The sequence below is a fragment of the Lepus europaeus genome, chromosome 13 (assembly GCF_033115175.1).
Source record: "Lepus europaeus isolate LE1 chromosome 13, mLepTim1.pri, whole genome shotgun sequence".
NCBI classification, from domain to species: domain Eukaryota; kingdom Metazoa; phylum Chordata; class Mammalia; order Lagomorpha; family Leporidae; genus Lepus; species Lepus europaeus.
In genome coordinates, this window is record NC_084839.1 from 44,720,484 (window position 1) to 44,744,903 (window position 24,420).

The 24,420-nt window shown below is 49.3% G+C and overlaps 1 protein-coding gene across 3 annotated transcripts in view; it reads left to right on the plus strand.

Annotated features, from left to right (window-relative positions):
• The window catches only part of STON1 (stonin 1), a 47,551-nt gene that overhangs the window by 16,127 nt on the left and 7,004 nt on the right, over nt 1-24,420 (plus strand). For 2 of the 3 annotated variants that reach the window (XM_062209416.1, XM_062209417.1), the window contains exon 2: nt 16,602-18,569. In XM_062209416.1, the coding sequence (XP_062065400.1) occupies nt 16,649-18,569 (1,921 nt within the window). In that variant the 5' untranslated portion in view covers nt 16,602-16,648. Of the gene's footprint in view, nt 1-6,065; nt 6,223-16,601; nt 18,570-24,420 lie in introns of those variants that run through there. The other variant, XM_062209418.1, reaches the window with a different exon arrangement.

Consider the following 24,420-nt stretch of genomic DNA (forward strand, 5'->3'; position numbering starts at 1 on the left):
TGAACCAGTGCTCAGATACAGCCAATACTGATCTTCTACAACTGGTTTGTAAATAGGACCTTAATCAGTGATTAAAAAAAAAATTTCCCTCATTTTGGAATTATTCAAATTGTTATATGTAAGAAATCTTTAGGGGGTGGTGCTGTGGTGCAGTGGGTTAACGCCCTGGCCTGAAGCACTGGCATCCCATATGGGCGCTGGTTCGGGACCCGGCTGCTCCACTTCCTATCCAGCTCTCTGCTATGGCTTGGGAAAGCAGTGGAAGATGGCCCAAGTCCTTGGGCCCCTGCACCCGTGTTGGAGACCCAGAAGAAACTCCTGGCTCCTGGCTTTGGATTGGTGCAGCTCCGGCCATTGCAGCCAATTGGGGACTGAACCATTGGATGGAAGACCTTTCTCTCTCTCTCTGCCTCTCCTCTCTCTATGTAACTCTGACTTTCAAATAAATAAATAAATCTTTAAAAAAAAGAGAAATCTTTAAAAAGTTCATGGAAAGTACATACTAAGAAAAACTAGACTTGGATTTCAGCAGATGAAAGCTCTCTCTCTCTTTCAAAAGATTTATTTGTTTATTTGAAAGTCAGAGCTACACAGAGAGAAGGAGAGGCAGAGAGAGAGAGAGAGAGGTCTTCCATCTGCTGGTTCACTCCCCTGATGGCCGCAACAACTGGAGCTGTGCCGGTCCGAAGCCAGGAGCCAGGCACTTTCTCTGGGTCTCCCGCATGCGTGCAGGGGCCCAAGGACTTGGGCCATCTTGTACTGCTTTCCCAGGCCATAGCAGAGAGCTGGATCAGAAGTGGAGCATCCGGGACTCGAACCGGTGCCCATATGGGATGCCAGCATGGCAGGTGGCGGCTTTACCCGCTATGCCACAGTGCCTGCCCTTTAACGAGCAACTTAACTGCTTGGCTGAACGCCTGTCCCCAGGTCTCACTTCTTAATACTGTTGCATTGGAGGGTAGATTTCAGCATGTGAATTTGGGAGGGCCCATGAATTCTGACCACAGCAGTAACTAATGTTAGCTTCTTTTCACACCAGCAGAATCCGCGGGGCAGGCAGTCGAAGTGACTTGCTCCATGTCACATGTAAGTGGCAGGGCTGGGACTGAAACCCGGGGCCCAGCGTTCATCTGTGTGTCCTGCATGCTGCTGGTCTCAGGACCTGGCACTTGGGAGACGCCCTGTAACCACCCATGGAATGCCAGGCAGTGGCTGTGTGGTACAGGAATCTGCATCAGACCATTAGGCCAACAGGAGCCTGGCATCCAAGGGTTGAGATCGTGGGTGGCTGTCCTCACAGGCAGTGACCCCTGGCTTCTCAGACGGGCCCTTCCAGTCTGAGTGCAGCTTGTTTAGTGTGTGGGAAGGAGTGAGACTTCAGAGACCTTTATGGGCCAGTTAGCTACTTGTCCTTTCTCAAAACATTAGAAGCAATCACGTGGTAATTGGGATAAATTACTTGACCAGTTGTCACAGCAATGTGGTTGATTGTGGTTATCCCTGCAGGAGAGCTGCAAGTGCAGAGAGACCCCTTTTACAGGTCTTTGAACTTGCAGGACTTTGTCTAACCATCGAGAGGTGCAGTGGCCCCTCAAGGGGGAGAGAAGCGGATGTGCACATTTAAGAGTGAGCCCAACCAGGCCTCCTTTACTCCTTATCATTTGCAGGGTTTCCCTCAGGTCAGCGTCTGGGAGGCACCGCCCCTTGTGGGATAATGCCCGTTCTCACTCCACTCCCTCTCTGGGGCCTTGCTCTTTCCACTGCAGAGCCCATGGAAACACAAATGCCACCGGGCAGTCCTGAAAGCAGGCCTTGTTTGCAGGCCCCCACCCAGGCTCAGGCTCGCTGATCTCCTCCTGCTGAGGGCTGGGGAGGCCGAGTGCTTTGGAGAGTGGGAAGCCTGGGGCCCTCTTTGTGCTGCTACTAGGGCCAGGCTGGCCAGACGGGACCAGACCAGGATACGGGAGTTTCCTGGAAACCAGTGTCCCCAGGAAAGCACCCCAGCACCCCCGCTGCAGAAACCCGGGTGGAGTGACATGGATGGGCAGGAGCCTGGCCTCTGCCGTGGGCCCCAGCCTCCACCTGCTGTCTTTGCTTCCAGACTGGTAGCCTGGCTGCAGCCCCGCTGGCTGCTGAAGCTGACTTGGCCTGTGAGGCAGCTCATCCCTGCCCTGGGGTCTCTGTGTCTTCCCTTCCCTTGGCCTTCCTGGCTGTGTCTTTCTCCTCTTCATGACATCTTCCTGCTAAGGCCTCCATCTTTAGCCATGGGTACTCGAAGACTTTGCGCATTCACCTCTGAGCTCAGCTGTCACCCGGCCCTGAAAAACCCCAGCTCAACCCCGCTGCTCCCCGATTGTCCCGTAAGGGGCCATCTCTGGTGTGCAGCTTCCCGGCTGCACCTGAGACTAACAGTGTGTGTGCGTAAATCCAGCTCCTCCTCTGGCGCTCCTGGGGCTCTTCTGTTGCGAGGGCCAGACACCCCTTTTCCTTTGCCTGCCGGATCACATGTGGTGCCCACGTCTTGCCAAGTCGTGCCAAGTAACATCCCTGCACCCTCAGCTGCGGCAATCAAAAGTCTCTGGACACCTGCAGAAGTCCCCTGGGGAGTTAACTCGCTCCTGCCTGGGAAGCACTGGGTTGTGGTGAGGTTGAGTCTTGGGTTGCAGGTGATGAGCCTGGGGCTCGGCTTTAGGTTTTATCCTCTCAGCCGTCAGCCCCAGTGAAGGGCCGTGCTCCTCTTGGCCAGCCTTTCTTATGATGTCCTCGGGGGCCGTGCGGACTCGCTTGCTTAAGTAGTGCTTTTCATGCCAGGACTCAGCACACACTGGGGTTGCACCTTGATTTTTCTCTTGCTGGACAACTGGTAGGCTTTTCCGGGACCCCAGGGACTGTCACTGAGCGCCCCCTGCAGGCCTGGGCTGGCTGGTGGTAGCAGCGGCACAGGCAGATTTGCCAGCCCTGCACGTGTTAGCGCTCTGGTTTTGGGGGTGCCCGCTCTGTGGCGTTTCACTAGCATTTAACTTCTTTGGTCCTTATGAAGTAGTTAGGATTTGTTTTCAATTTGCAGGTGAGGAGTGAGGCCAAAAGATGCTAAACCACGTGCCTCAGAGGCAACAAGACAAGGGACGGGAAGGAGTGGTGGTGGTGGGGGAGCCTGGCAGGAGAGCGGGTGCCGCAGCCCCTCCCTGCCCCTCCCTGCCCCGCCATCTTGTGGGCTGAGCCGCCTGATGGGAGGAAGCACAGGAGCCTCTGAAGGAGGAGCTCCTCTCACCCCAAGCTCAAAAGGTCCCAGCTGGGGATGCGGAGGAGGTGGTTGGTTATTGAGACAGCAGGCCCAGCACTGGGTGTGGCCCAGAGGAGCCCCCTCTGACCCCCCCATTCCCGCCGTTTTCTCCTTCACAGCTCGGACAGATCTTGCTTGTGCAGTGCTGGGTGCTCGCATTCCCCGGAGAGAACAGCCCAGGAGTTCGTTCAGATCACAGAGGGGAAGCCGAGCCCAGCTTCAGAGCCCGAGGTGCTGTCTCCGAGGCGAGTCCCGCAGGCCTGGGAAGGGCCTGTGCGCAGGCTCAGGGATGTGGTGGAGTTGGAGGGAACGGGGCGTGGCCCTGTGGCCCCAGGCAGAGCGTCCTACAGCGCTGCCAGCTCCCAGCCCGTGGGAGGACTGAGCCCTGTGATGCACTCCTGTCCTTGGCCGGGAGAGCAGGGGCTGGGGGCGGGAGGCTTTAGTGCTGACAGTCAGAGGGGCAGTGATGGGAGCTGCCCGGAGGATGTTCTGGGCGAGAGAGCCCTTGCGCTTGTTCTCCGAGGTCAAAAGCAAGAGTTGGTGCCAGCCGGGTCTTCTGTGGAAGCTGTTGGATCCTCTGCCTGGGGCAGCCAAGGCGGAGAGGACCCATTGTGAGGACTGCGGGGTCCCACGGAAAGAACCCAGGGCTGCTGCTTTCTTGAGAGCCATGCTGAACCTGCCAAGTCAAGGAGGCAGCTTCAGGCCCAGAGCCAACGCTCGTGGTCATGGCAGAGGCTGGTGAGAGAATGGCAAGGCCAGGCAGCAGGCTGTGTGCCCCCAGCTCCAGGCCTTGACCTCAGAGCAGCGTGTCCCAGGGCGTCCCTAGGCACACCTCCACTGGGATGCAGAGGAAAGCTGCCTTGTTCTGTCCCGTAGAGGCCCCCAGAACCTTGGTGTCCCGTAGGCCGAGGGAAACATGGCCATGGGGAGATGTCAACCCTTTCCAACCACGGTTTCTCCCATGTGTTTCACCACGGGTCTTTTTAGGCCATCTTCTGCTGCTTCTCTGGGCACATTATCAGGGAGCTGGATAGGAAGTGGAGCAGCCAGGACTCGAACTGGCTCCTATATGGGATGTTGGCATCGCAGGCTGTGGCTTTACCTGCTGAGCTACAATGCCAGCCCCAGTTGGTATCTTTTCATATTGTTGCCAAAGATGACACACTTGGACATGAGTTCAAGTGGTGGGAACAGATTTCTATTGGTCATAACTATTGCAGTAGAGGAAAGAGCCCGGTGCAAACTGAATGCAGCTTTGATTCGTACATGGGTGAGGAGTGTGTGTGTGTGTGTGTTTTCAAGATGTATTTTTTATTTATTTGAAAAATGGAGTTACAAAGAAAGGAGGAGAGACAGACAGAGAGAGAGAGAATCTTCCATCTGCTGGTTCACTCCCCAAATGGCCACAATGGCCAGGGCTGGGCCAGGCAGAGGCCAGGAGCCTGGAGCTTTTTCTGCATCTCCCACATGAGTGCAGGGGCCCAAGCGCTTGGGCCATCTTCCACTGGTTTCCCAGGCCATTAGCAGGGAGCTGGATTAGAAGTGGAGCAGCTGAGACTTGAACTGGCACCCATATGGGATGCCAGCATTGCAGCCAGAGGCTTAACCTGTTATACCACAACATCAGCCCCATGAGGGGTGTTTTAGAGGGATATTGAGCTTAGCAGGGTGAGGTAGAAAATGACAAAAATAGGAAGGGGCTTGGTTCACACAGAAATCCATCTGGGTTTGCATACTGGGCTTCACAGAAGTTAGGTTCCTACTCTCCCAAAGAGGCCGGGAGACAGGAACCTTATCTTCAGGTGTTGGCTGAAACAATCAGGAAATTCCTTAGGCAGCCTTGAGTTTTCTTGGGCAGACACTTTAAGGGGGGACTAATATCATCATTCCCGTGTGGCCTTGAGCCATTCCGAGCGATGCTAGCATTCTTGCAAGTCCTCATAGGCCCAGGATGAAAGGCCTGTTCATGAAGCAGGCTGTGAGCTTGGCCAGTGTTTGGTCAAAGACAGTCTTTGTTACTACACTCTAAATTTAGGATATGAAGAGATTATGAAAATAAGGTTTTAAAAAAATAGCTGGCACCCACATTCTTGCTGGAAAAGGAAAGAATAAATGCCACAGACGAGGGGCGGGGAGTTGAGCTGGAGCCAGCAATACTACTTGAAGGCATGGGTAGGTTTTGCTGTGGTTCAGTATTTTACAAATGGCATTTCCTGTCTCATAGCTGCGCTGAATGCCACATGTGTTTGTGACCGAGCACTGTGGGCTACAGGACAGACCCGCATGTGCTAATAGCGTGGTGCCTGCCGCCCTAGGCTGTTCTCCTTGACCCCAGAGGGCGGTGAAGCTTGTTCAGTTTCCTCAAGGTTTTGTGCTGTTACCACTCCTCTCTGCTTCCCCTTTCGAGGGAAGACGTCTACAGCAATGAGCTTTGAAACTCTGTCCTAGTTCTTCATGGATGCGTTTCTACCCACTGGCCTGGCCGGGACTCTGGCTTCGGGTCCAGGGTCTACCTCCTGGAACAGCAGGGAAGGCCACTGGATTGCAGCGCTCTGACTGCACAAAACCCAGGAGGCTTTGCCACAGTCTGAGTATTTCTTATTTGGGGAGCAGCCAGTGCAACCGCACAGATCCCAACGTGAGGACGTTCTCTCTCCACGTTGTGCCGCGTGGTTAGAGGGCTGCAGAGTCACAGGCAGGAGGCAGTGAGGTCAGCCCTCTGTGGAGGGGAAGGCGGTCCTGGCATGGCCGCTTGCCGAGAGCTGGCTTGGCGCTGATACCAGAGGCTGCCCAGAGAAGCCGGCCTTTTGGGAGCACGGCGAGGGAGGTCAGGTTTCCCATAGACACACCGAAGCGGGGACTTCAGTGCAAGTGACCTGGCGTGCTTGCTGCATCACCGACCAGGTGCATCCGATCTGATTCCAAGCGTGCAGGAGAAGGTAGAGCTTCAGACCTCCATCTTCCTCCCGTGGCTTCTGAAGACGAGCACAGAGAACAGCAGCTGGGGACCCCGAGACCCGAGTAGGCTGTGCGGGGGCGGGGAGTTAGGCAGAATTTGGAGAATTAGGATGCCAGGATTGCTGCTCGAGCAGAGGGGGCACCCAGGGATGTTAGATGAGTTCTGAGAAATGGCTCATTTTGAAGGGTCAGTGGCCAGAAGACACCGGAAATGGCGTGAGCCGAGTGCGGCAAGCCGTTCTCAGAAGTGACTCGACTGCTACTGAGCCGCTGGGTTCTTGAGCAACCTGGGGAAAAATCGTCTTCCCACAGCCTCGTGTCCAGGGCCAGGTCTGTGGGCTGAGCTTGGTGGGGGAATAAGCTAGACTTGAGTGAGAACAGCATCTGCAAGTTACAGAGTTCCTGGCCCCAGGAGGGGGTGGCTGTTTCCTGGGTGGAGGGAAGTGGGTGGGAAATGCTCACAGATGGCAGGACAGTGCCTCCAGCCACACACAGAATTCCCCTGGGTCTCTGCTTTGGGGGCTGGGGGTGGACTTTGAGTTCAGACAGACCTGGTCACAGTGCAGGCTCTGCCTCTTCTGGCTGGGCTGCTTTGGGCAAATAGCTTAACCTCTCTGGACCTTATTTTCCTCTCGGCAAAAGGATGATATTGTTATTACCTTGTGATTTTTGTATGGAATTAGGTCAGGCACACACAATCCTTAGCTTACACATGGTATTTGATAAATGTTTGTGTGATTAATTGAACGGAATACCTCCCTTTCATCCTAACTGTACAATTCAGCGCTTCTTTGAACTGAGGATAGTATAGAGATTTGCTTTATGGAAAAGACCATTTTAAATGATTTGGTCAACAATGTGTCGCGTTGCATACTTGTGTCAGGCATTGGCTCTGCAATGTGGAAAACGTCCTTATGAATGGTCCTCCTTGGCAAAGCTTCGCCGTGACCCTCAAAAGAACATATGGTCGTGTCCTGTGATAACCTGCAAATGTTTAATGCTAAATCCCACTTGCTGAGGGCGCTTTCTGATTCCTAAGGCTAGTTTGCAAGTAATTTGTGATATTTTACCTTTTAAAGCAATTTTTAGTCATTTCATGAAAACCTTCGTCGTCCCCTGCAGGGATCCCCGTGTGACTCTGAGCTGGAAGAGAAGAGCCGAGGGCAGGTTTGGAAGGGCAGTGCCCCTGCAGGTTTGCAGTGGCCTTGTCCCCTCCTGCTGTTGGCCCAGCGCTTAGAAGGGTGATGAGGACAGTTCGTTCTTTTAGGGTTTCCCTAAATATGGGAAGGGGGTGGTTAGCTCTGGGTGCATCCAGGAGCAGTGCAGGGCTCTTCAATGTCGCCGGCCACACCTGGAGCACCGGGTTGATGGCCACAGTTTCCCATGCTTGGTGTGAACAGGCCTGTGCTTCTACTTCCGGTTCATTCTTGACTCCAGTGTATTCTCCTGCTGCTTTGACACCGGCTGCTGAAAAGCGAGTCTCTCAGTCTTATGGGCAAGAAGCAACTCCCTAAACACCTCCAAACCTCAGAAATGGATTTCTAAAAGTTTTGACTCTAATACGTTTCCCTTTCCTGTCTGTGCCTCGCCCAGAGTTTTGGAGTCTGTCCCTGACTTTGGATCCTGTCTGGAGTTGTCTTCTGGGAGTTGCAGGATAACACGCATGGCTGGAAACAGAGCTGCAGAAGGCATGGGGTGTGCAGTGTGGGGTGATCTCCGCAGCTGAGGACGAAGCTTGCCAGGGAGTCAGGCTAGGGAAACCCTTGCCTCTGAGCAAGGCTGGCTGGGGACTCAGCGCCCAGAGGCCGGAGTGCCCAGCTTGGTGCTGGCTGGGCCCTGGCCTTGGGGAAGGCAGCTGGATGCTGTGGTCTGCTCTGGATTGCTGTGGACTTGAAGTGAGCGGGCCTGCGAGTTGTGGGGTCCAGAGCTCTCTGGGAGTATTAGAACTGAGGGCTTTTGGATTCTGATGTGGGGGACAGATGGGATGAAGCAGCAATTGCCCGACGGGAGATGCGTGCAGACTGCTCTGAGCCCTCGCTTCTCTCCTGGAACCTTGGTGGGCTTCTGGCAGACCGAGGCTCTGGGTGGGCCCTGGCCCCCTTTCCCTGCGAGGGGGTTAGGAGGGAAGGAGAGGACCGGAAAGAACTGGATGGAACTGCATGAAGTTGTTGAATTTGGCCCAGTGGACTCAGGGGGGCTGTGAGACCAGACTGGAAGGGTGAGGTCACATAGAGGGAGGGCAAGAGAGGAAGAGTGAAAGGGAAACAGGGTGAAAGGATTGATGAAGAAAGGTGGCAAGAGAGCAGAAAGAGGAGCACGCTGGGAAACAGCGTGGGGAGCCAGAGGTCAGCCGCTCCCTCCAGGGCAGCTTCAGCCTCCTGCCTTTGGAGCAGGGACGAGGGTTGGGCTCCGTCAGGCACAATACAGGTTCCCGTCCATCCTGGTTAAACTCCCATCCCCTTTGCATGTGCCTCCCGTGGGAGAGCCTGCGTGGGGTGGGTGGGGTGCAGAGGTGTGCCCTTTGCCCAGATTTGGAGTCGGCAAGTTTGTGTAAAGTGTGCTTTGTCTGGCTAATGGAATTCAGTCTGTCTCACAATGAGTGAACGTTGAGGAACGCAATGCCACTGTTCTCAGTTTGGAAGCTATCAGGAAAATGGGTGAGACAGAAATGTTTGGCGTGGAGCAGAGCGGGATTCAGTGGGCTCTTGCTCTTCTCTCTTTCCTTTCTTTTTCATAAACCTGACTGAAGTAAATTTTTCACGGTCTTGCGCCCTGTCTATATAAGGAGTTACTTTGGCGAGATTCCTTCGCAGAGGGTGGGCTGGGGGTGGGTGAAGAGATATTGCTGCCGCTGAGCCTCCTGGCGGGCTCTCATTGAAATGCTGTGCTCTCTGCTCCCAAGGGGAACGTGCGCTGTGGCCACTTCAGCCCAGGGGCAAGGACAGTGCAGGGCCCTCCAGAGAGCCCGCCAGGCGGGGCTGCTGCCCGGTGTTGCTTTTGTGACGCCAGGAATGTGTGGACGCAGCAAATGAGAACACCGAGCTCCCTGGCGCCCGCGGAGCCCCGGGCCCTCGCTCTCTTTGGGTTGGCTCTTTTCCAAGCCTGAATGATTGCATCGGCTGAACCTTCATTATCCACAAGGGGAGACATGACAGCAGGCTGGAGCAGCAGGCTGGCCCGTTCCCAGGGGCATGCTTCCAGCAGATTGTGAGTTTTCACATCAGTAGATTTCATGGGGTTTTACTTTCTGTCACTTTGCATGTCTGGGTCCATGTCTCAGCGCTGAGCCCCTGCATTTAGTGGTAACACAATTTCTGTACTTGAAAACATTTTCAATTGGATGTGGACCACCCAGAATTGTCGTAGGCTTGGAAAGGGACCCCAAATATCATTCTGAATGTGCCGGAAGGTGTGCACACAGCTGGCGGGCGGCAGGCAGTGTCCGCATTCCATCACCCAACTCCAGCTCAGTGCTGGGACCCCAACAGCTCACTGCCTTTGGGGTAATTAGAACAAGTTCAACACCTGATGTTGTATCGGAGTGGGATGAAGGGACTTGGGTTCCAATCCCGGTTCTTTCAACCCCTGTATGTATACTCAAGAGAAACGATGATACAAAACTTAAATTCAGATGTTCATGGCAGCGTTATACCTTAATGAAAAGTCAAAGCAAACAAAATGTCATCCATCAACTGATGAATGGCTAAACAAGTGTGGGGTATAACCCACAGAATGGAATATTACTCCGCCGTAAAAAGAAATGGAGGACCGATAAGTGGTAACACATGGATGAACACTGAAAACACTGTCGGATGAAAGACAGCAGATGCAGAACACAATAGTATATTATATGATCCAGTTTTTATGCAGTTCCAGGATAGGCAAGTTCATAGACTCAGAAAGTCAATTAGTGGTTCCCAGGGCCTGGAAGAAGAAGAGAATTGGAGGTGGTGGCGGGGAGGGTAACTTATAATAGATATAGGGTTCATTTTATGGGTGATGAAAACGTTCTGCAATTAGATAATGGTGACGGTTGCACAACACTATTCATATACTAAAACCCAGTGAGTTGTATGCTTTTTTTGAAAGGGTAAATTTTATGGTGTATGAAGCGTACCTCAATAAAATGTGTTATTAAAGAAAGTCCTGGTTCTATCTCTTACTGGCTGGATGGCTTTAGGCAATGAAGCTAAACCCAAGTAATTTTCAGCTACAAAATGGGAATAATGATATACACTTCACAGGGTCATTTTGATAAATGAGATCATGAATTTGAAAATGTTTCTAAACTATAAAGCTCATATAATTTTGTGCTGTCAGTGGGTTATGAGTTTATTATAAATTGGATTTTTTTTATCTTCTGTATTTTGCACAGCACTAACAAGGTCTGGCTACATAGTAATCACTCAAAGACCTACTGGGTTGATTCAAAAGTATTACAGTTACTGGGTTAAAAAACCATGTAACATGAAATCTGTCCTTCTAATAAATGTTTTAAGTGTACACTGCAGGCTAAGTGTAACTATAAGCACACTGTTGCCAGCAGATTTCTAGAACTTCTCCTCTGCACCATTGAGATTCCATACCCAGTGAATAGCAGCTCCCTGTTGCTCTCCCCAGTCCTTGGCAACCACATTTTGCTTACTGCTCTGTGAGTTTGACAACTTTAGATACCTCATGTGAGTGGAATCATATAGTGCCTTGCTGTGATCGGCATATTTCATTTGGCACACTATGGTCAAGGTTTATCTATATTGTGGCCTGTGTTAAAATTTCCTACCTTTTTAAAGGCTGAGTAATATTCCTTTGCACGTGTGTACCATATTTTCCTTACCCATTCACTCATCAGGGGACATTTAGGTTGTTTCCATTGGTTGGCTATCCTGGATAATGGTGTCAAACATTTCTTCAAGATTCCACTTTCAATTCTTTTGTATAAATATGTAGCAGTGGGCTTGCTGGATCATGTGATTGTTCTATTTTTAATTTTTTGAGGAATTTCTTTGCTGTCTTCCATAGTGGGTGCACCAGTTGACATTCCCACCTGTATTGCACAACTGTTTCAACTTCTGCACATCCTTACCAGCATTTGTTATTTTCCTTTTAACAAATAGCAGCCATTCTGACAAGATTGAGGTTTTGATGTGGGTTTCTCTGATGATTGCTTGAAACTGACCAACTTCTCACGTACTCATTGGCTATTTGGATATCTCCTTTGGAGAAATGTCTATTCAAGTCTTTTGCCCACTTTTTAATTGGGTTGTTTTCCTGATGATGAGTTGTTTGAGTTCCTTTTATATTTTGAATATGAATCCCTTAAATGTATGGCTTGCAAGTGTTTTGCCTCACTCTGTATCTTGCCTTTTTCTCTGTTGATATTTCCTTTGCTATGCAGAAGCTTTTTAGTTGGAGGTAGTCTTGCTTGCCTACTGTTGCTTGTTCTTTGATGTTGAATCCCAGAAATCATTGCTAACAACATTGCAGATTTCACCCTGTGTTTTTCTTTTTCAAGATTTATTTATTTATTTGAGAGGCAGAGTTACAGACAGAGGGAGGGAGAGACAGAGAGAGAGGTCTTTCATTGTTGGTTCACTCCCCAAATGGCTACAATGGCTGGAGCTGGGAGGATCCCAAGCCAGGAGCCAGGAGCTTCTTCCAGGTCTCCCACGGCACTTGGACCATCTTCTGCTTTATTTTAGGCCATTAGCAGGGAGCCAGATCTGAAGAGGAGCAGCCGGGACTTTAACTGGTGCCTATATGTGACGCTAGCATTGCAGACAGAGGTTTATCCTACTACGCCACAGTGCCAGCCCCTCACCCTGTGTTTTCTTTGAGGAGTTTTATAGTTTTCAATCTAATGGTTAGGTCTTTTATCCATTTTGAGTTGATTTTTGAGTATAATGTAAGAGTCCACTTCCATTCTTTTGCATGTGAATATCTAGTTTTCTGAACACCTTTGCCATCGTATAATCTTGGCACCCTTGTCACGGATCATTTGAGCATTGATTTGGTGTTGGCTTTCTTTCTGGGCACTGTATTCTGTTCTGTTGGGCTGCATGTCTATCTTGATGCCAGTAAGACACTCTTGATTACTGTAGCTTTGTAACATGCTCAGAAATTAGGAAGTGTGGCACCTCCAGCTTTGTTCTTCTTTCTCAAGATCATTTTGCTATTTGAGAATCCTTTGTGTTCCCACATGAACTATAGGACTTTGTTTTCTACTTTTGAAAAAAAAAGAAGGTCATTGGGATCTTGATAGGAATTCCATTGAATGAATGTAATTCTTCCAATCTATGAACATGGAGTGTCTTTACATTTATTTGTCGTCTTTAAATTTATTCAGTGACATTTTGTGCTTGCTGGTACACAAGTCTTTCACCTCTTTGGTTATGTTTATTCCTAAAGATTTTACTTTTTTTTTAATAAATGGGTTTGTCTTTTTAATTTCCTTTTTAAATGATTCATTGTTAGTGTATAGAGATGCAACTGAGTTTTGTATGTTGATTTTATGTCCTGTGACTTTGCTGAATTTATTAGTTCTAACATTGCTTTTGGTGGAATCTGTGAGCAGAGATAATTTTACTTCTTCCTTTTTGGTTTGGAAGACTTTTTTTCTTTTTCTTGCCTAACTGTCTTAGCTAGGAATTCTAGTACTGTGTTTAACAAAGCACCTTGTTTCTTATATTAGAGGAAAATTTTCAGGCTTTCACCACTGAGTATGATGTTAGCTGTGTGGGCTATTCATATATGGAAATTATATTAAGGCAATTTCCTTCTATTGCTGGTTTGTTGAGAGTTTGTTGAGTGTTTGTGTCATGAATGGATATTGAATTTCATCAATTTTTTTTGCATCAGTTGATTTGATCATGTAACTTATATCCATCATTCTGTTAATATGGTATATGACATTGGTTGATTTTCCAGTGTTGAGCCATGATTGCAACCCATGGGTAAATCCTACTTGGTCACAGTGTGGGATCCTTTTAATGTGCTATTGAATTTGATTTGCTAGTATTATAAAATGAGTTAGGGTGTGTTCTAGCCTCTTCATTTTTTTTTTTTTTTTGAAAAGGATTGGCATTAATGTTTTTCTGAATGTTCAGTAGAGTTCAGCTGTGAAGCCATTTGGTCTTGAGCTTTTCTTTATTGAAGGCTTCTTGATTACTGAGTCAACCTCCTTACTAGTTATGACTATTCAGATGTTCGATTCCTTTATGATCTAGTCTTGGTAGATTGTATGTTTCGAGGAGTTTCCCTGTCTCTTCTAAGTTCTCCAGTTTGTTGGTAAGTGACTATTCATGCCATCCCTTATAATCCTTTTTAGTTCTGCGGCATCAGTTGTCTCTTCTTTTATTTCTCATCTCATTTCACTCTTTTCTTCTTAGTGTAGCTTGAGTTTTGTTGATTTTGTTGAGCTTTTTAAAAAGACTCTCACTGACATTGATTTTTTCCATTCTTTGTCTTATTTCTTTATTAGTATATAATTTATTTGAAAGGCAGGGTGGGGAGAAACAAGAGGGAGAGGAGGAGGAGGAGGAGAAGAGGGAGAGTTTTCCATCTTCTGATTCACTCTCTGAATGGCTGCAACCAAGCATTTGGGCTATCTTCTGCTTTCACAGGCACATTAGCAGGAAGCTGGATCACAAGTGGAACAGTTGGGACTTGAACTGGCACTGTGATATGAGATGCTGGTGTTGCAGGCAGGGGCTCAGCCTACTGCACCACACGCCAGCCCTATCTCATTTATTTCTGCCTTAGTCTTTATTGTTTTCTTTCTTCTGCTAAATTTGGGCATAGTTTGTTCTTTTTTGACTTCCTTGAGGTATAAAGTTAGGCTATTTCCTTGAGGTCTTTCTTCCTTTTTGAAAAAAGTATTTATTTTCAGTTTATTTGAAAGGGAGGGAGGAAGGGAAGAAAGGAGACAGAGACATAGAAAGAGAGGGAAGGAAAAAAGGGGTTGAGAATCTACCTCAATCTATTGATTCACTCCCTGGATGGCCACAATAGCCAGGCTTGGGCCAGTATAAAGGCAGAAGCCTGAAACTCCATGAGTTTCCCAAGTACTTGGACCGTCATCTGCTGCTTCCCAGGGTGTGCATTAGCAGGAAGCCGGTAGCATAAGTGGAGCAGGAGCAGAAACTCAAACCCTGCAGTGCAGTATGGGATGCAGGCATGCCATGTGGAGGCTCAACTGCCGTGCTAAGTGCTTGCCCCTTTCTTCTTTTTTAAGTGGGCATTTGTGGCTGTAAACTTTACTGAGAGTTCTGTTTTTATTGCATCCCATATGTTTTGCTGTGCTGTTTTCATGCCATTTTTCTCAAGATATTCTCCAATTTCCTTTTTGATTTCTTCTTTGACCCATTGGTTTCCATAAGATTATGATGTTTAATTTCCATATATTTGTGAATTTTCCAGTTTTTTTTTTTCTGCTTTTGATACCTGTATAATTTCAGTCCTCTTAAATTTGTTGACTTGTGGGATCGGTGAGGTGGCCTAGCAGGTTACGCCGTGGCCTTCAACCCCCACATCCCATATGAACACTGCTTCAAGTCCCCACTGCTCCGCTTCTAATCCAGCATTCTTGCTAATGTGCCTGGGAAATCAGCAGAAGTTGGTGCTTGTACTTCGACCCCTGCCACTTATGTGGGAGACCTGGATGGAATTCTAGGCTCCTAGCTTTGGCCATTTGGGCAGTGAATCAGCAGATGGAAGATCTCTTTCTCCCTCTTTCTCTGTCACCTTCCCTTTCTCTATCACTCTCTTTGCCTCTGTTTCTCTCACACATATACATACATACATGACTAATTTTGTGACCTACTGTGTGCTCTCTTCTGGAGAATGTTTTGTGTGGACTTTATTTATTTTAAAGATTTTATTTATTTATTTGAGAGAGAGAGAGAGAGAGTTACAGATAGAGGGAGAGAGAGAGAGAAAGGTCTTCCATCTGCTGGTTCACTCCCCAAATGGCCACAACAGCTGGAGCTGGGCTGATCCTAAGCCAGGAGCTAGGAACTTCTTGTGGGTCTCCCCTATGGGTGTGCTATGGGGAAATGTCGGCGGAGAACATGTTATTACCTCAGTACTTTGTTCCACATGGAAGAAGAATTTCCAAGTGGACAAGCAGAGAGAGTTAAGAGTCAGGGACCTCCAGCCAGGATGGTGTGGAGCAGGGGCTTCCAAAGTGACTTGTGTCAGTGGGGTTTTAAAGCACAATTTTGGAGAAGAAAAAAACTTGACAATCAGATTGACATTCAGTTACAGGGCTGGACAAAGCCCATCAGACCCGGTTTGCAATCTTTATCCTATCTGGCTTGCTCCTATCTGAAGAAGAGTGGGCTGGGGAACTTGCTTACAGTAAACTGTGAGCTCAGGAGGAGGGAATCCCTACTCCCTTGCTATTCTTATGGTAAAACTGGAAGCTTTCAAGGAGGGCAGGCAGGCACTTTTTGACCTTGCTGAAGATAACCTGTTTGGGACAAGGAAGCATCTTGCAAACCCAATTTTCTACCAGCTGACCATCCTGGCTGCCTATTAACCCGTTTGTCTCCTCACAAGTGCAGGGGCCCAAGCACTTGAGCCATCTTCTACTGCTTTTCCGGGCCATAGCAGAGAGCTGGATTGGAAGTAGAGCAGCCGGGACTTGAACTGGTGCCCACATGGGATGCCAGCGGTGCAGGTGGAGGCTTAGCCAACTATGCCACAGTGCCAGCCCTTTCTGGGCACTGTATTCTGTGGCTGTGGGTGGAATGTTCTGTAGTATGTCTGGTGGGTCCATTTGGTCTATAGTGTTTTCAATCTCTTTCTTTCGTGATCTTCTAGATGGATGTTCTATCTATTTTTTGATAGTAGAGGATTGATATCACCTACTGTCACTGTATAGCCATCTGTTGCTCCCTTTAGTTCTGTCAACGTTTGTTTTGTGTATCTGAGTGCTTTGATGTTGGGGTCATATGTCTTTGCAATTGTTACATCTTCCTGGTGAATTTCCCCTTGAATCATAAAATATCTTTCTTTGTCTCTTGTGACAGTTTTTGACTTAAAGTCTATTCCATCTGATACAAGTGTGGCCACCCCTTCTCTGCTTTGGTTTCCATTTCCATGGAATATCTTTTTCCATTCTTTCACTTTTAGCCTATGTGTATCTTTAAGTCTAAAGCAAATCTCACAAAGACAATATGTAGTTAGAGCTGTTTTTTTTTTAAGTCAATTCAACTATCGAAAGATTTATCATTTTTAAGCATTTTTTTTAACTCAGTTAATCTGTAAATCTGAATGCTTTTACATTCAGAACCAAAAACGTCTAGTAACTTGAGTTTTCCCTTTCATTTTATGTTCCCATTTTCTCTTTCTCTTTTGACAGAGAGAACATTCCCAATTCCTTGAGAAGACCACAGTCTGACCGCAAAGATGTGCTCCATGAACCCAGGCAACTGGGTCACCTTTGACGATGACCTTGCTTTTCAATCTTCTCAAAAGCCGAAGAGCTTACCTCTGGAGAGTCAAGGTGTCTGTAGACCCAATGGGCTTAAGCTGAACCTTTCTGGCCCAAAGGAATTTCCCAGTGGAGCTTCTTCTACCAGCAGCACCCCGCTTTCCTCTCCCATCGTAGACTTTTACTTCAGTCCAGGACCTCCGAGTAATTCTCCTCTTTCTACACCTACCAAAGACTTCCCAGGTTTTCCTGGTATTCCCAAAGCAGGGACTCATGTACTTTACCCTATTCCAGAATCTTCTTCAAACAGCCCACTCACAACAGGTTCCTCGCTATCGCCTACAAAACCAACCTGTGTATCCCATGCTTTCTTACCCAGCGAGCACTCAGATGCACATCCAGCTCCCAGAGGAGGCCTTACAAATGAAACCAGCCCTCACCAGGCCGAAAGCCAGGAGTGCCAAAGTGATGCTCCCCAGTTTCGGTACTCTCATGAGGACTGCGCTTTCTCAAGTCCATTTTGGAAGGATGAAGGCGGTGCTTCCCAGGTCAGCCTTGACCTCCCCGGAAGCAGAAAGACATTCTCATCAAGAGACAAGGAGATGCCTATTGACCAAAAAAGCCTCAATAAGTGTTCACTCAACTACATCTGCGAGAAGCTTGAACATCTCCAGTCAGCCGAGAATCAAGAGTCCCTTGGAGATTTGTCTGTGCGGTGTCTGAGCGCTGAGGACGCCGCCTCTTCCTTCGTCCCCCATGCCCTCTTCAGGAGCCAGCCCAAAGCCGGGTGGTCGTTCATGCTGAGGATCCCCGAGAAGAAGAACATGATGTCCTCCCGGCAGTGGGGACCGATTTTTCTGAAAGTTTTACCTGGAGCGATTCTGCAGATGTATTACGAGAAGGGTTTAGAGAGACCTTTCAAAGAGCTGCAGCTCGATCCACATTGCAGGCTCTCTGAACCCAAAGTTGAGAGCTTTAGTGTGGCAGGCAAGATCCACACTGTGAAGATTGAACACGTGTCGTACACAGAAAAGAGGAAGTACCATTCTAAGACAGAAGTGGTGCATGAGCCCGACGTGGAGCAGATGCTGAAGCTGGGCACCACGGAGTACCAGGACTTCCTTGCTTTTCTGACCACCGTGGAGGAAGAGCTCATGAAGCTGCCAGCCCTTTCAAAACCAAAGAAGAGCTACGAGGAGCAAGAGATGACCCTGGAAGTTGTGGACAACTTTTGGGGGAAAGTCACGAAAGAAGAAGGGAAACTGGTTGAAAGCGCAGTGATAACACAAATCAGTTGCCTCTGCTTTGTGAATGGGAATGCGGACTGCTTTTTAACCTTGAATGACCTTGAGCTGCAGAAACGAGATGAATCCTATTTTGAGAAAGACCCCGAAAAGAGGGGAATTGATATTCTTGAATACCATTTTCATAAATGCGTGAAGGTACAAGAATTTGAGCAATCAAGAATCATTAAGTTTGTACCTCTGGATGCCTGCCGGTTTGAGCTGATGCGTTTCAAGACCTTGTATAACGGGGACGATCTTCCGTTTTCTGTGAAGTCTGTCGTGGTCGTGCAGGGGGCATACGTGGAACTGCAGGCCTTCATCAACATGGCCCCGTTGGCTCAGAGACCATCCCCGGCCAGCTCCTTGCGGTCCTGTGACAATGTGATGATTCACTTTCCTGTCCCGTCGCAGTGGATCAAGGCTCTCTGGACCATGAACCTCCAAAGGCAGAAGTCCCTGAAGGCCAAGATGAACCGCCGGGCATGTCTGGGGAGTTTACACGAACCTGAATCTGAACCTGTCATTCAGGTCACTGTGGGCTCAGCCAAGTACGAGAGTGCCTACCGGGCCGTGGTGTGGAAGATAGACCGGCTTCCCGATAAAAATTCTAGTAAATATTGAGCAGTGCCCGTTGGTTTGCATGGGAAATTGCCTAAATGTTTGCACTCTCCTTGGGTGGAACGAGGCAGACACAGACGGCCACTTGTCGGCTGAGGCCATGCTTGCTGAGTTATTGTTTCCTTTTGCACCTGTTTCTACCAGATGAGTTTAACCTTTTACATTTCTTTTGCTATCGTAAGAAATGCCATCTTCAGCTAGGAATTTGTTGTGGATGTGGCTGGCAGTAAGGGGAGATGTATAAACATTCGTGGGTGGACTCCTTGACATCAACCCATCTGCTGAAATGCTATCCAGGTTTGTAACATAGCTCAGATTCCCTGGTGCATCCGTAAGGACCCATCACCCCTGAGCATCCCTGAACTTCCGATTCTCTCAGCCAGAACCAAGTCTTTAGGTTTAACCACCTGTTCCTTGAACTAACACTAGTTTTTTTTCATTTTGACTCAAACTTGGTTCTTTGTAGAGGGCAGAATGGGGTTCCATATCTCCCCCAGTCCCTCTGTCCCTACTGAACCCTCTGTGCTCCTCTCTCAGAGCCATAATTCTTCAAACTGATACATGAACTACACTTGGTCCTTTGTCCCGATCCCAGTGACCGCCTCTAGGACCAGTGGGAAGTCCCAGGAGTCAGCTTATCACTCAGGCCCCGGGAGGTCCCAGGAGGCGTTCCAGCCCGTTAGACTGTCTCCACTGGTGGTTTTAGAATTAGGCAGACACCTTGTAAGCATTAAAAATTAACTAAAAAAAAATTACAAGGAAAACATTCTAGAAGTCCAGAGCTTTGAGAAGACAGTCCTAGCAGCATGTGCGTTTTAGAATAGTGAGATAGGAGAATATATTGTGATAAAGCAGGGAGTGCTATAATGTGGCAAAAAGGCAAAATCTGCAGTTAGCACTGTGTCCTGCTTCCATTGAGTTTTTCCTGGCAGAACACTGGGCTGAGGAGCTGGACTGGGGGATGTGAGCTGTTGTGTTCATTCATTCAGTCATTCATTGATTCAGTGAACCCTTCAGTGGGCATGTGCTGAGTACCTAGTACTGCAGCAAGTACCGGGGTTAAAGACGTATAAGACCTTATCCCTGTCTCCGAAGCGCGCACAGCTGCTCTAGCCCTAGAGGGGGATCTAAACTCCCATGTGGCTGAGGCGTTCAGAGGAAGTGTTGCTATTGGAGGTGGTCCATAGGAGTTCCTCCTCTCTGAGTGTGCCTTAGAGTAGCCTGAACGCTTTCAAATAGTCGTGATGTTCAGGCCCCTCCCCATTCCACCTGGACTGCATCGCTGGAGGAGGGCCTCATATACCCATAGGTTTTAAGAGCTCCCCTGGTGAACCTAATGTGTATCCAGGGTGAGGACCGTGCAGAAGTCCGGAGCAGGAAGAGCAAGGCCCAGCCCGCGATACACTTGATGGGCATCATGGATGGCAGCCTGGAGGCCATGGGCCCTGGTGTCACGTCTGCCAACTGACTGACGAGTGAGCCATGGGCAGGGTTCAGCGGGTGGGAGACACAGGCCTCTCTGTGGCAGGGATGACCCCATACTGTATCCTCCCTGATGCCCACAGCCTCCTTTGCTCAAATCAGTTCCACTCTGTGGCATTCTTGTGACTCCAGGAATAGCAGGAACAGCAAGGCCAGGTCAGACTGGGGCAGGTGAGCTGGGGATGGTGTGGTGTGGTCACCATGGATGGCCTCCAGGGGAGCCTGCTGGTCAACCCCAGTGTGAAAAGCTCAAGGTCAGCCTCTTCCAGGATGTAACACTCAGAGTCACGCTTCCTGCCTTTTTCATGGCTTGGCTGGAGAGGCAGTGTAAACACCTCTTAGGTCATCTTCATGCAGGGGAAATCAGTTTTGAGGGCTTGAGGTTCCAGATGATCTGTTCTGGAAGTTCTTTGTGCTGCAGTTAGGCCAGGGGGCTTAACGAATTGACAACATTGGCTTTCACTCTGCTAAACAAGAAGAAAGGCGGGCAGGCAGGTGGGTTGGAATACCTGCGGGGACCCTGTGGCACTAGAGACCTCCCCGTGCCCCAGTGATAACCTGACTCCCAGGATTTCCCTTTGGTCCTAGAGATGGCCGTTGGCACTGAGACAAAAGGCCAGCCGTAGCTTTTTGCATAGGTTTGCAGTAAGAATTACGGCTCTGAGAGAGGAGCACAGAAGGTTCAGCCTGCTGGCTTGTGTGGGTGGGGACAGAGGGGCAAGAGGAGCCCATTGGGAGCCCATCACTGCCCTGTGCTTGGAGCAGGAGAAGCTAAGTACTCAGCTAGACCTGGCCAGGAAGCTGCACTTATTTTTCAAACCGAGAACCCATACCAATGATCTTTGTAAATTTTCTATGTAGAACAACATAGGAAGCTCCTTGGGAAAATGATCCTGTTGATGATAGCACTGCATTTTCCCAGAATGAATGGTGTAGTTGGCTGATTGGGTCATCAAGAATTTATTGAGAGGAGGGCTTGCTCATTTAGGCATTCATTCCACAGCCGTCCGCTACATCTCTCAGTGTACGCTCTGTGCTCATGTGGGGGAGAGAGAAACTCAAACTCCAGCAGCCTAACTGTGCGGTAGGTGAGGTGGCCCCAGCAGAAACTCCCCAGGCACCCAGCGTGCTGTTCCTCCCTGCTCCAGCATTCACAGCAGGGATCCCAGAGAAGGGGCTGATGGTGCCCTGGGACTACAGCAGGCATTGCTGCAGAGCTGGCGGCTAGCTGGGCACGGGAGAGGCAGGAGGATTCCACCAAGGGGAGCAGCCTGAGGGTCTGAGAGGTGGCAGAGGAACCAGCGCATCTTCAGACCCTGTGAGCCGTGCTGGGGAGGGGCTTGTTGGTCCACAGGGCTTGAGGGTGTCTCCGGGAGCAGCTGAGAGACTCCTCTCTCGCTCTGGGAAGGCAGGCAGAGGAGGAGCGCCTGGGCAGTGGGAGGCTGGCAGAACAGGGGCAAGGGCAAGGGCAGTGGAGCCATGTGCAAGGGTGGTGCGGGCGGGGAGTCCAGACGGGTGCCCCTGGGTGAGGGGAGAGAGGACTGTGCTCAGGGCACTTTGCTTTGGTGAATAGGTGGGTGATGGTGCCGTAAACTGAGATGGCCCCTCCCCTTGTGGCCCATGTCATTCATTTGTCTAAAATCTAAGCCAGTTTCTCAGGCTTGGCTGCATGTTCAAATCCTTAGAGCTTGAAACATAAACAAGTTGGGCACCCTGCTCTGAAAATCTGAAATCGGAAATACCCCCAAATCTGAAATTCTGAGCACCAACCTGACACTGCCAATGGAAAATTCTGTGCTGTGGAACTTTATGTGCAAAATTATTTAAAAATATTATATAAAATTACTGCCAGGCCACGTGTACAAGGTATATATGAAATATAAATATATTTTATGTTTACACTTGGGTGCCATCCCCAAGATCTCTCATTGTATATATGCAAATTCCCCAAATTAAAGATACTTGAAATCTGAAACACTTTGTTAGTCGAGATGGGTGGGGTAGGTTCTTCACACAAGAAAGAATTCAGACGTGAGACAGAGAGCAGTGGTAAGCAAGGTAGTAGGTTTAATGGGGTAGGGCGTCCCTGAGAACGGATGGGACAGAATCCGAGAGCAAGTGCCCTGTCACTCAGACATGGTTTACTGGAGAGAATACACCTGCCAGACAGTGCTCAGGAGAGAGCTGAGAGCTGAGTGCGCAGTCTGTGTTCAGACTGGGCTTTTAAGGGAATGGGCTCTAGTTCTCTCCCACACCCCCCAGGACTAAGGGTTTGCTGAGTGTGCATTAGGTGAACTTCCTCCCAGGGTTTCACTACTCAGTGCTGTCAGAGTGGGGAGCCCATCTGGGCTGGACAGAGGAGCCTCCCCTAGGGGGCCTGGGGAAGGATGTAAAGGTTCTATTGCTCAGTGCAAGCCCTTTGGAGAAAAGATGATCCTGGAGAGCTTTCCTTGGGGGAAGGCTGAGACCACCTGGAAAGTGATCAGGGTCCGGGCAGGACTGTGTAGTGAAAATACGGGGCTGCTTCCCAAGGGAGCTTCTGCAGGTGCTGCGTTTCCCTTAGGCCCCTCTCACACCCACAGGCTGATTTCTGACTTCCTACCTAGCACCTTCTGGATCAGGGACACTCAACCTGTACCTCCTTTAGGGCCAGACTTGGGGGTGAGGCCCCCGGGAAGGGCTCTCCCGTGCAGCCAGGATGGAGAGCTGCCGACCTGGTTGTTCTGTGAAACGGGGTGTGGTCCCCTAGGCAGACTCATTCCTCCACTCCTCTGTCCAGCCCAGATGGGCTCCCCACTCTGACAGCACTGAGTAGTGAAACCCTGGGAGGAAGTTCACCTAATGCACACTCAGCAAACCCTTAGTCCTGGGGGGTGTGGGGGAGAACTAGAGCCCATTCCCTTAAAAGCCCAGTCTGAACACAGACTGCGTGCCCAGCTCTCAGCTCTCTCCTGAGCACTGTCTGGCAGGTGTATTCTCTCCAGTAAACCATGTCTGAGTGACAGGGCACTGGCTCTCCGTGGGAGGGACCGCTGGTCCTTTATATGTCTCTCCTACCAGCTCCTCAGTCTTACAGCTCCTTCAGCAGGGCGTGGTCTTTCATTTGCCAAAGAGGATGGCCCAGGGTCATTCTTACTAAAGTGTGAAGGACTCTAGAGGGGGCTAGGCTTTGTTGGGGGAAGGGAGCGGAGAAAGAAGGAAGGAGAGGGAGAGGGGTGAATAAATAGTGGCTCAGAATTAGACAGTTTCCGACTGCATCCATGTCTGACTGACTCGGTTGCCTCTGCTCTGTCGTCAACGCATTTGGTTACTTCTCTCCTCTCCCCTTGTGGCATTCTCTGACCACTTATGTCCTTCGGCCCTCAGCGGTTGTTTCAGATGTGATGGATTTTGGTTCAGTAAGGATTGGATGGCAACCAGTCTTAAGATTTTGTGATTTGCCACCCCTGTTCTAAGACCAGCAGTTGTGGTGGGAGCATAACAATTACCAAAGCCCGAGTGTGCCCCCTGGTGGTCAGTCTGGTCACATGCTTTTCGCCTGTCCTAACTCATTTAATTTGTGAATTAATCAAATCTCTGTTGTGCTCCAAACATGCCAGACATTGTACTAGGGACAGACATGATATCTGTTCTCACGGAGCTCAGAGTCTAGAGGGAGCGTGTTATTATGAGACACTGCAGAGTATTTAGAGTTTTCAAAAGTCATAAAAAATAAAACTTGAAAGGGAAAAATGCTCTCTTTTGTCTTTTACCAGTTTTTTAGGAAAGCAGCAAAAGATTTTTCTTTTGGAGTTCTAGGTCTTCAACTGGGGTTGAATTTCTTTTCTTAAGTGTTTGCTGCAAAACTTCCAAAAATCGTTTTTCTTAAATCAGATCATCTCCAATCTAAATGTGTGGAATCCACAGTCCCTTTATTATGAAAACTTAGAGTAATTAAAAAACACTATCAGGCTTATAGATGAATAGCACCTGCAAAGTGACCCTGTGCGACCAGCCTGTCCGTGCTGGAGGAGCGTGTCACTCTGCACCAACTGCTCTGTCCTCACAGCATTCTTTCAAGGGTCGTCATCCTCATTTTCGGATGAGGAGACCAGGGCTTGGGGAGCCTCGGATAACACAGCCCCTAAGCAGCAGAGTGGGGACTGGACCTGGGCAGTCTGGGTCCAGGGTTTGTGTTCATCACCACGGGGCCATCACGGGCCCAAAGCCTGCATTAACAGTGTGCAAGGACTTGTCAGGCTGGCAAGGTCATGGCTTGTGCACTCGGGCACGTGTGTGTGTCAGTGAAGTTACCACTGCAGAGGGCCTTGGAGGCTACCTTGTCCCACCCTGGGCATCGGGGTGGAGATGGCCACTGAGCG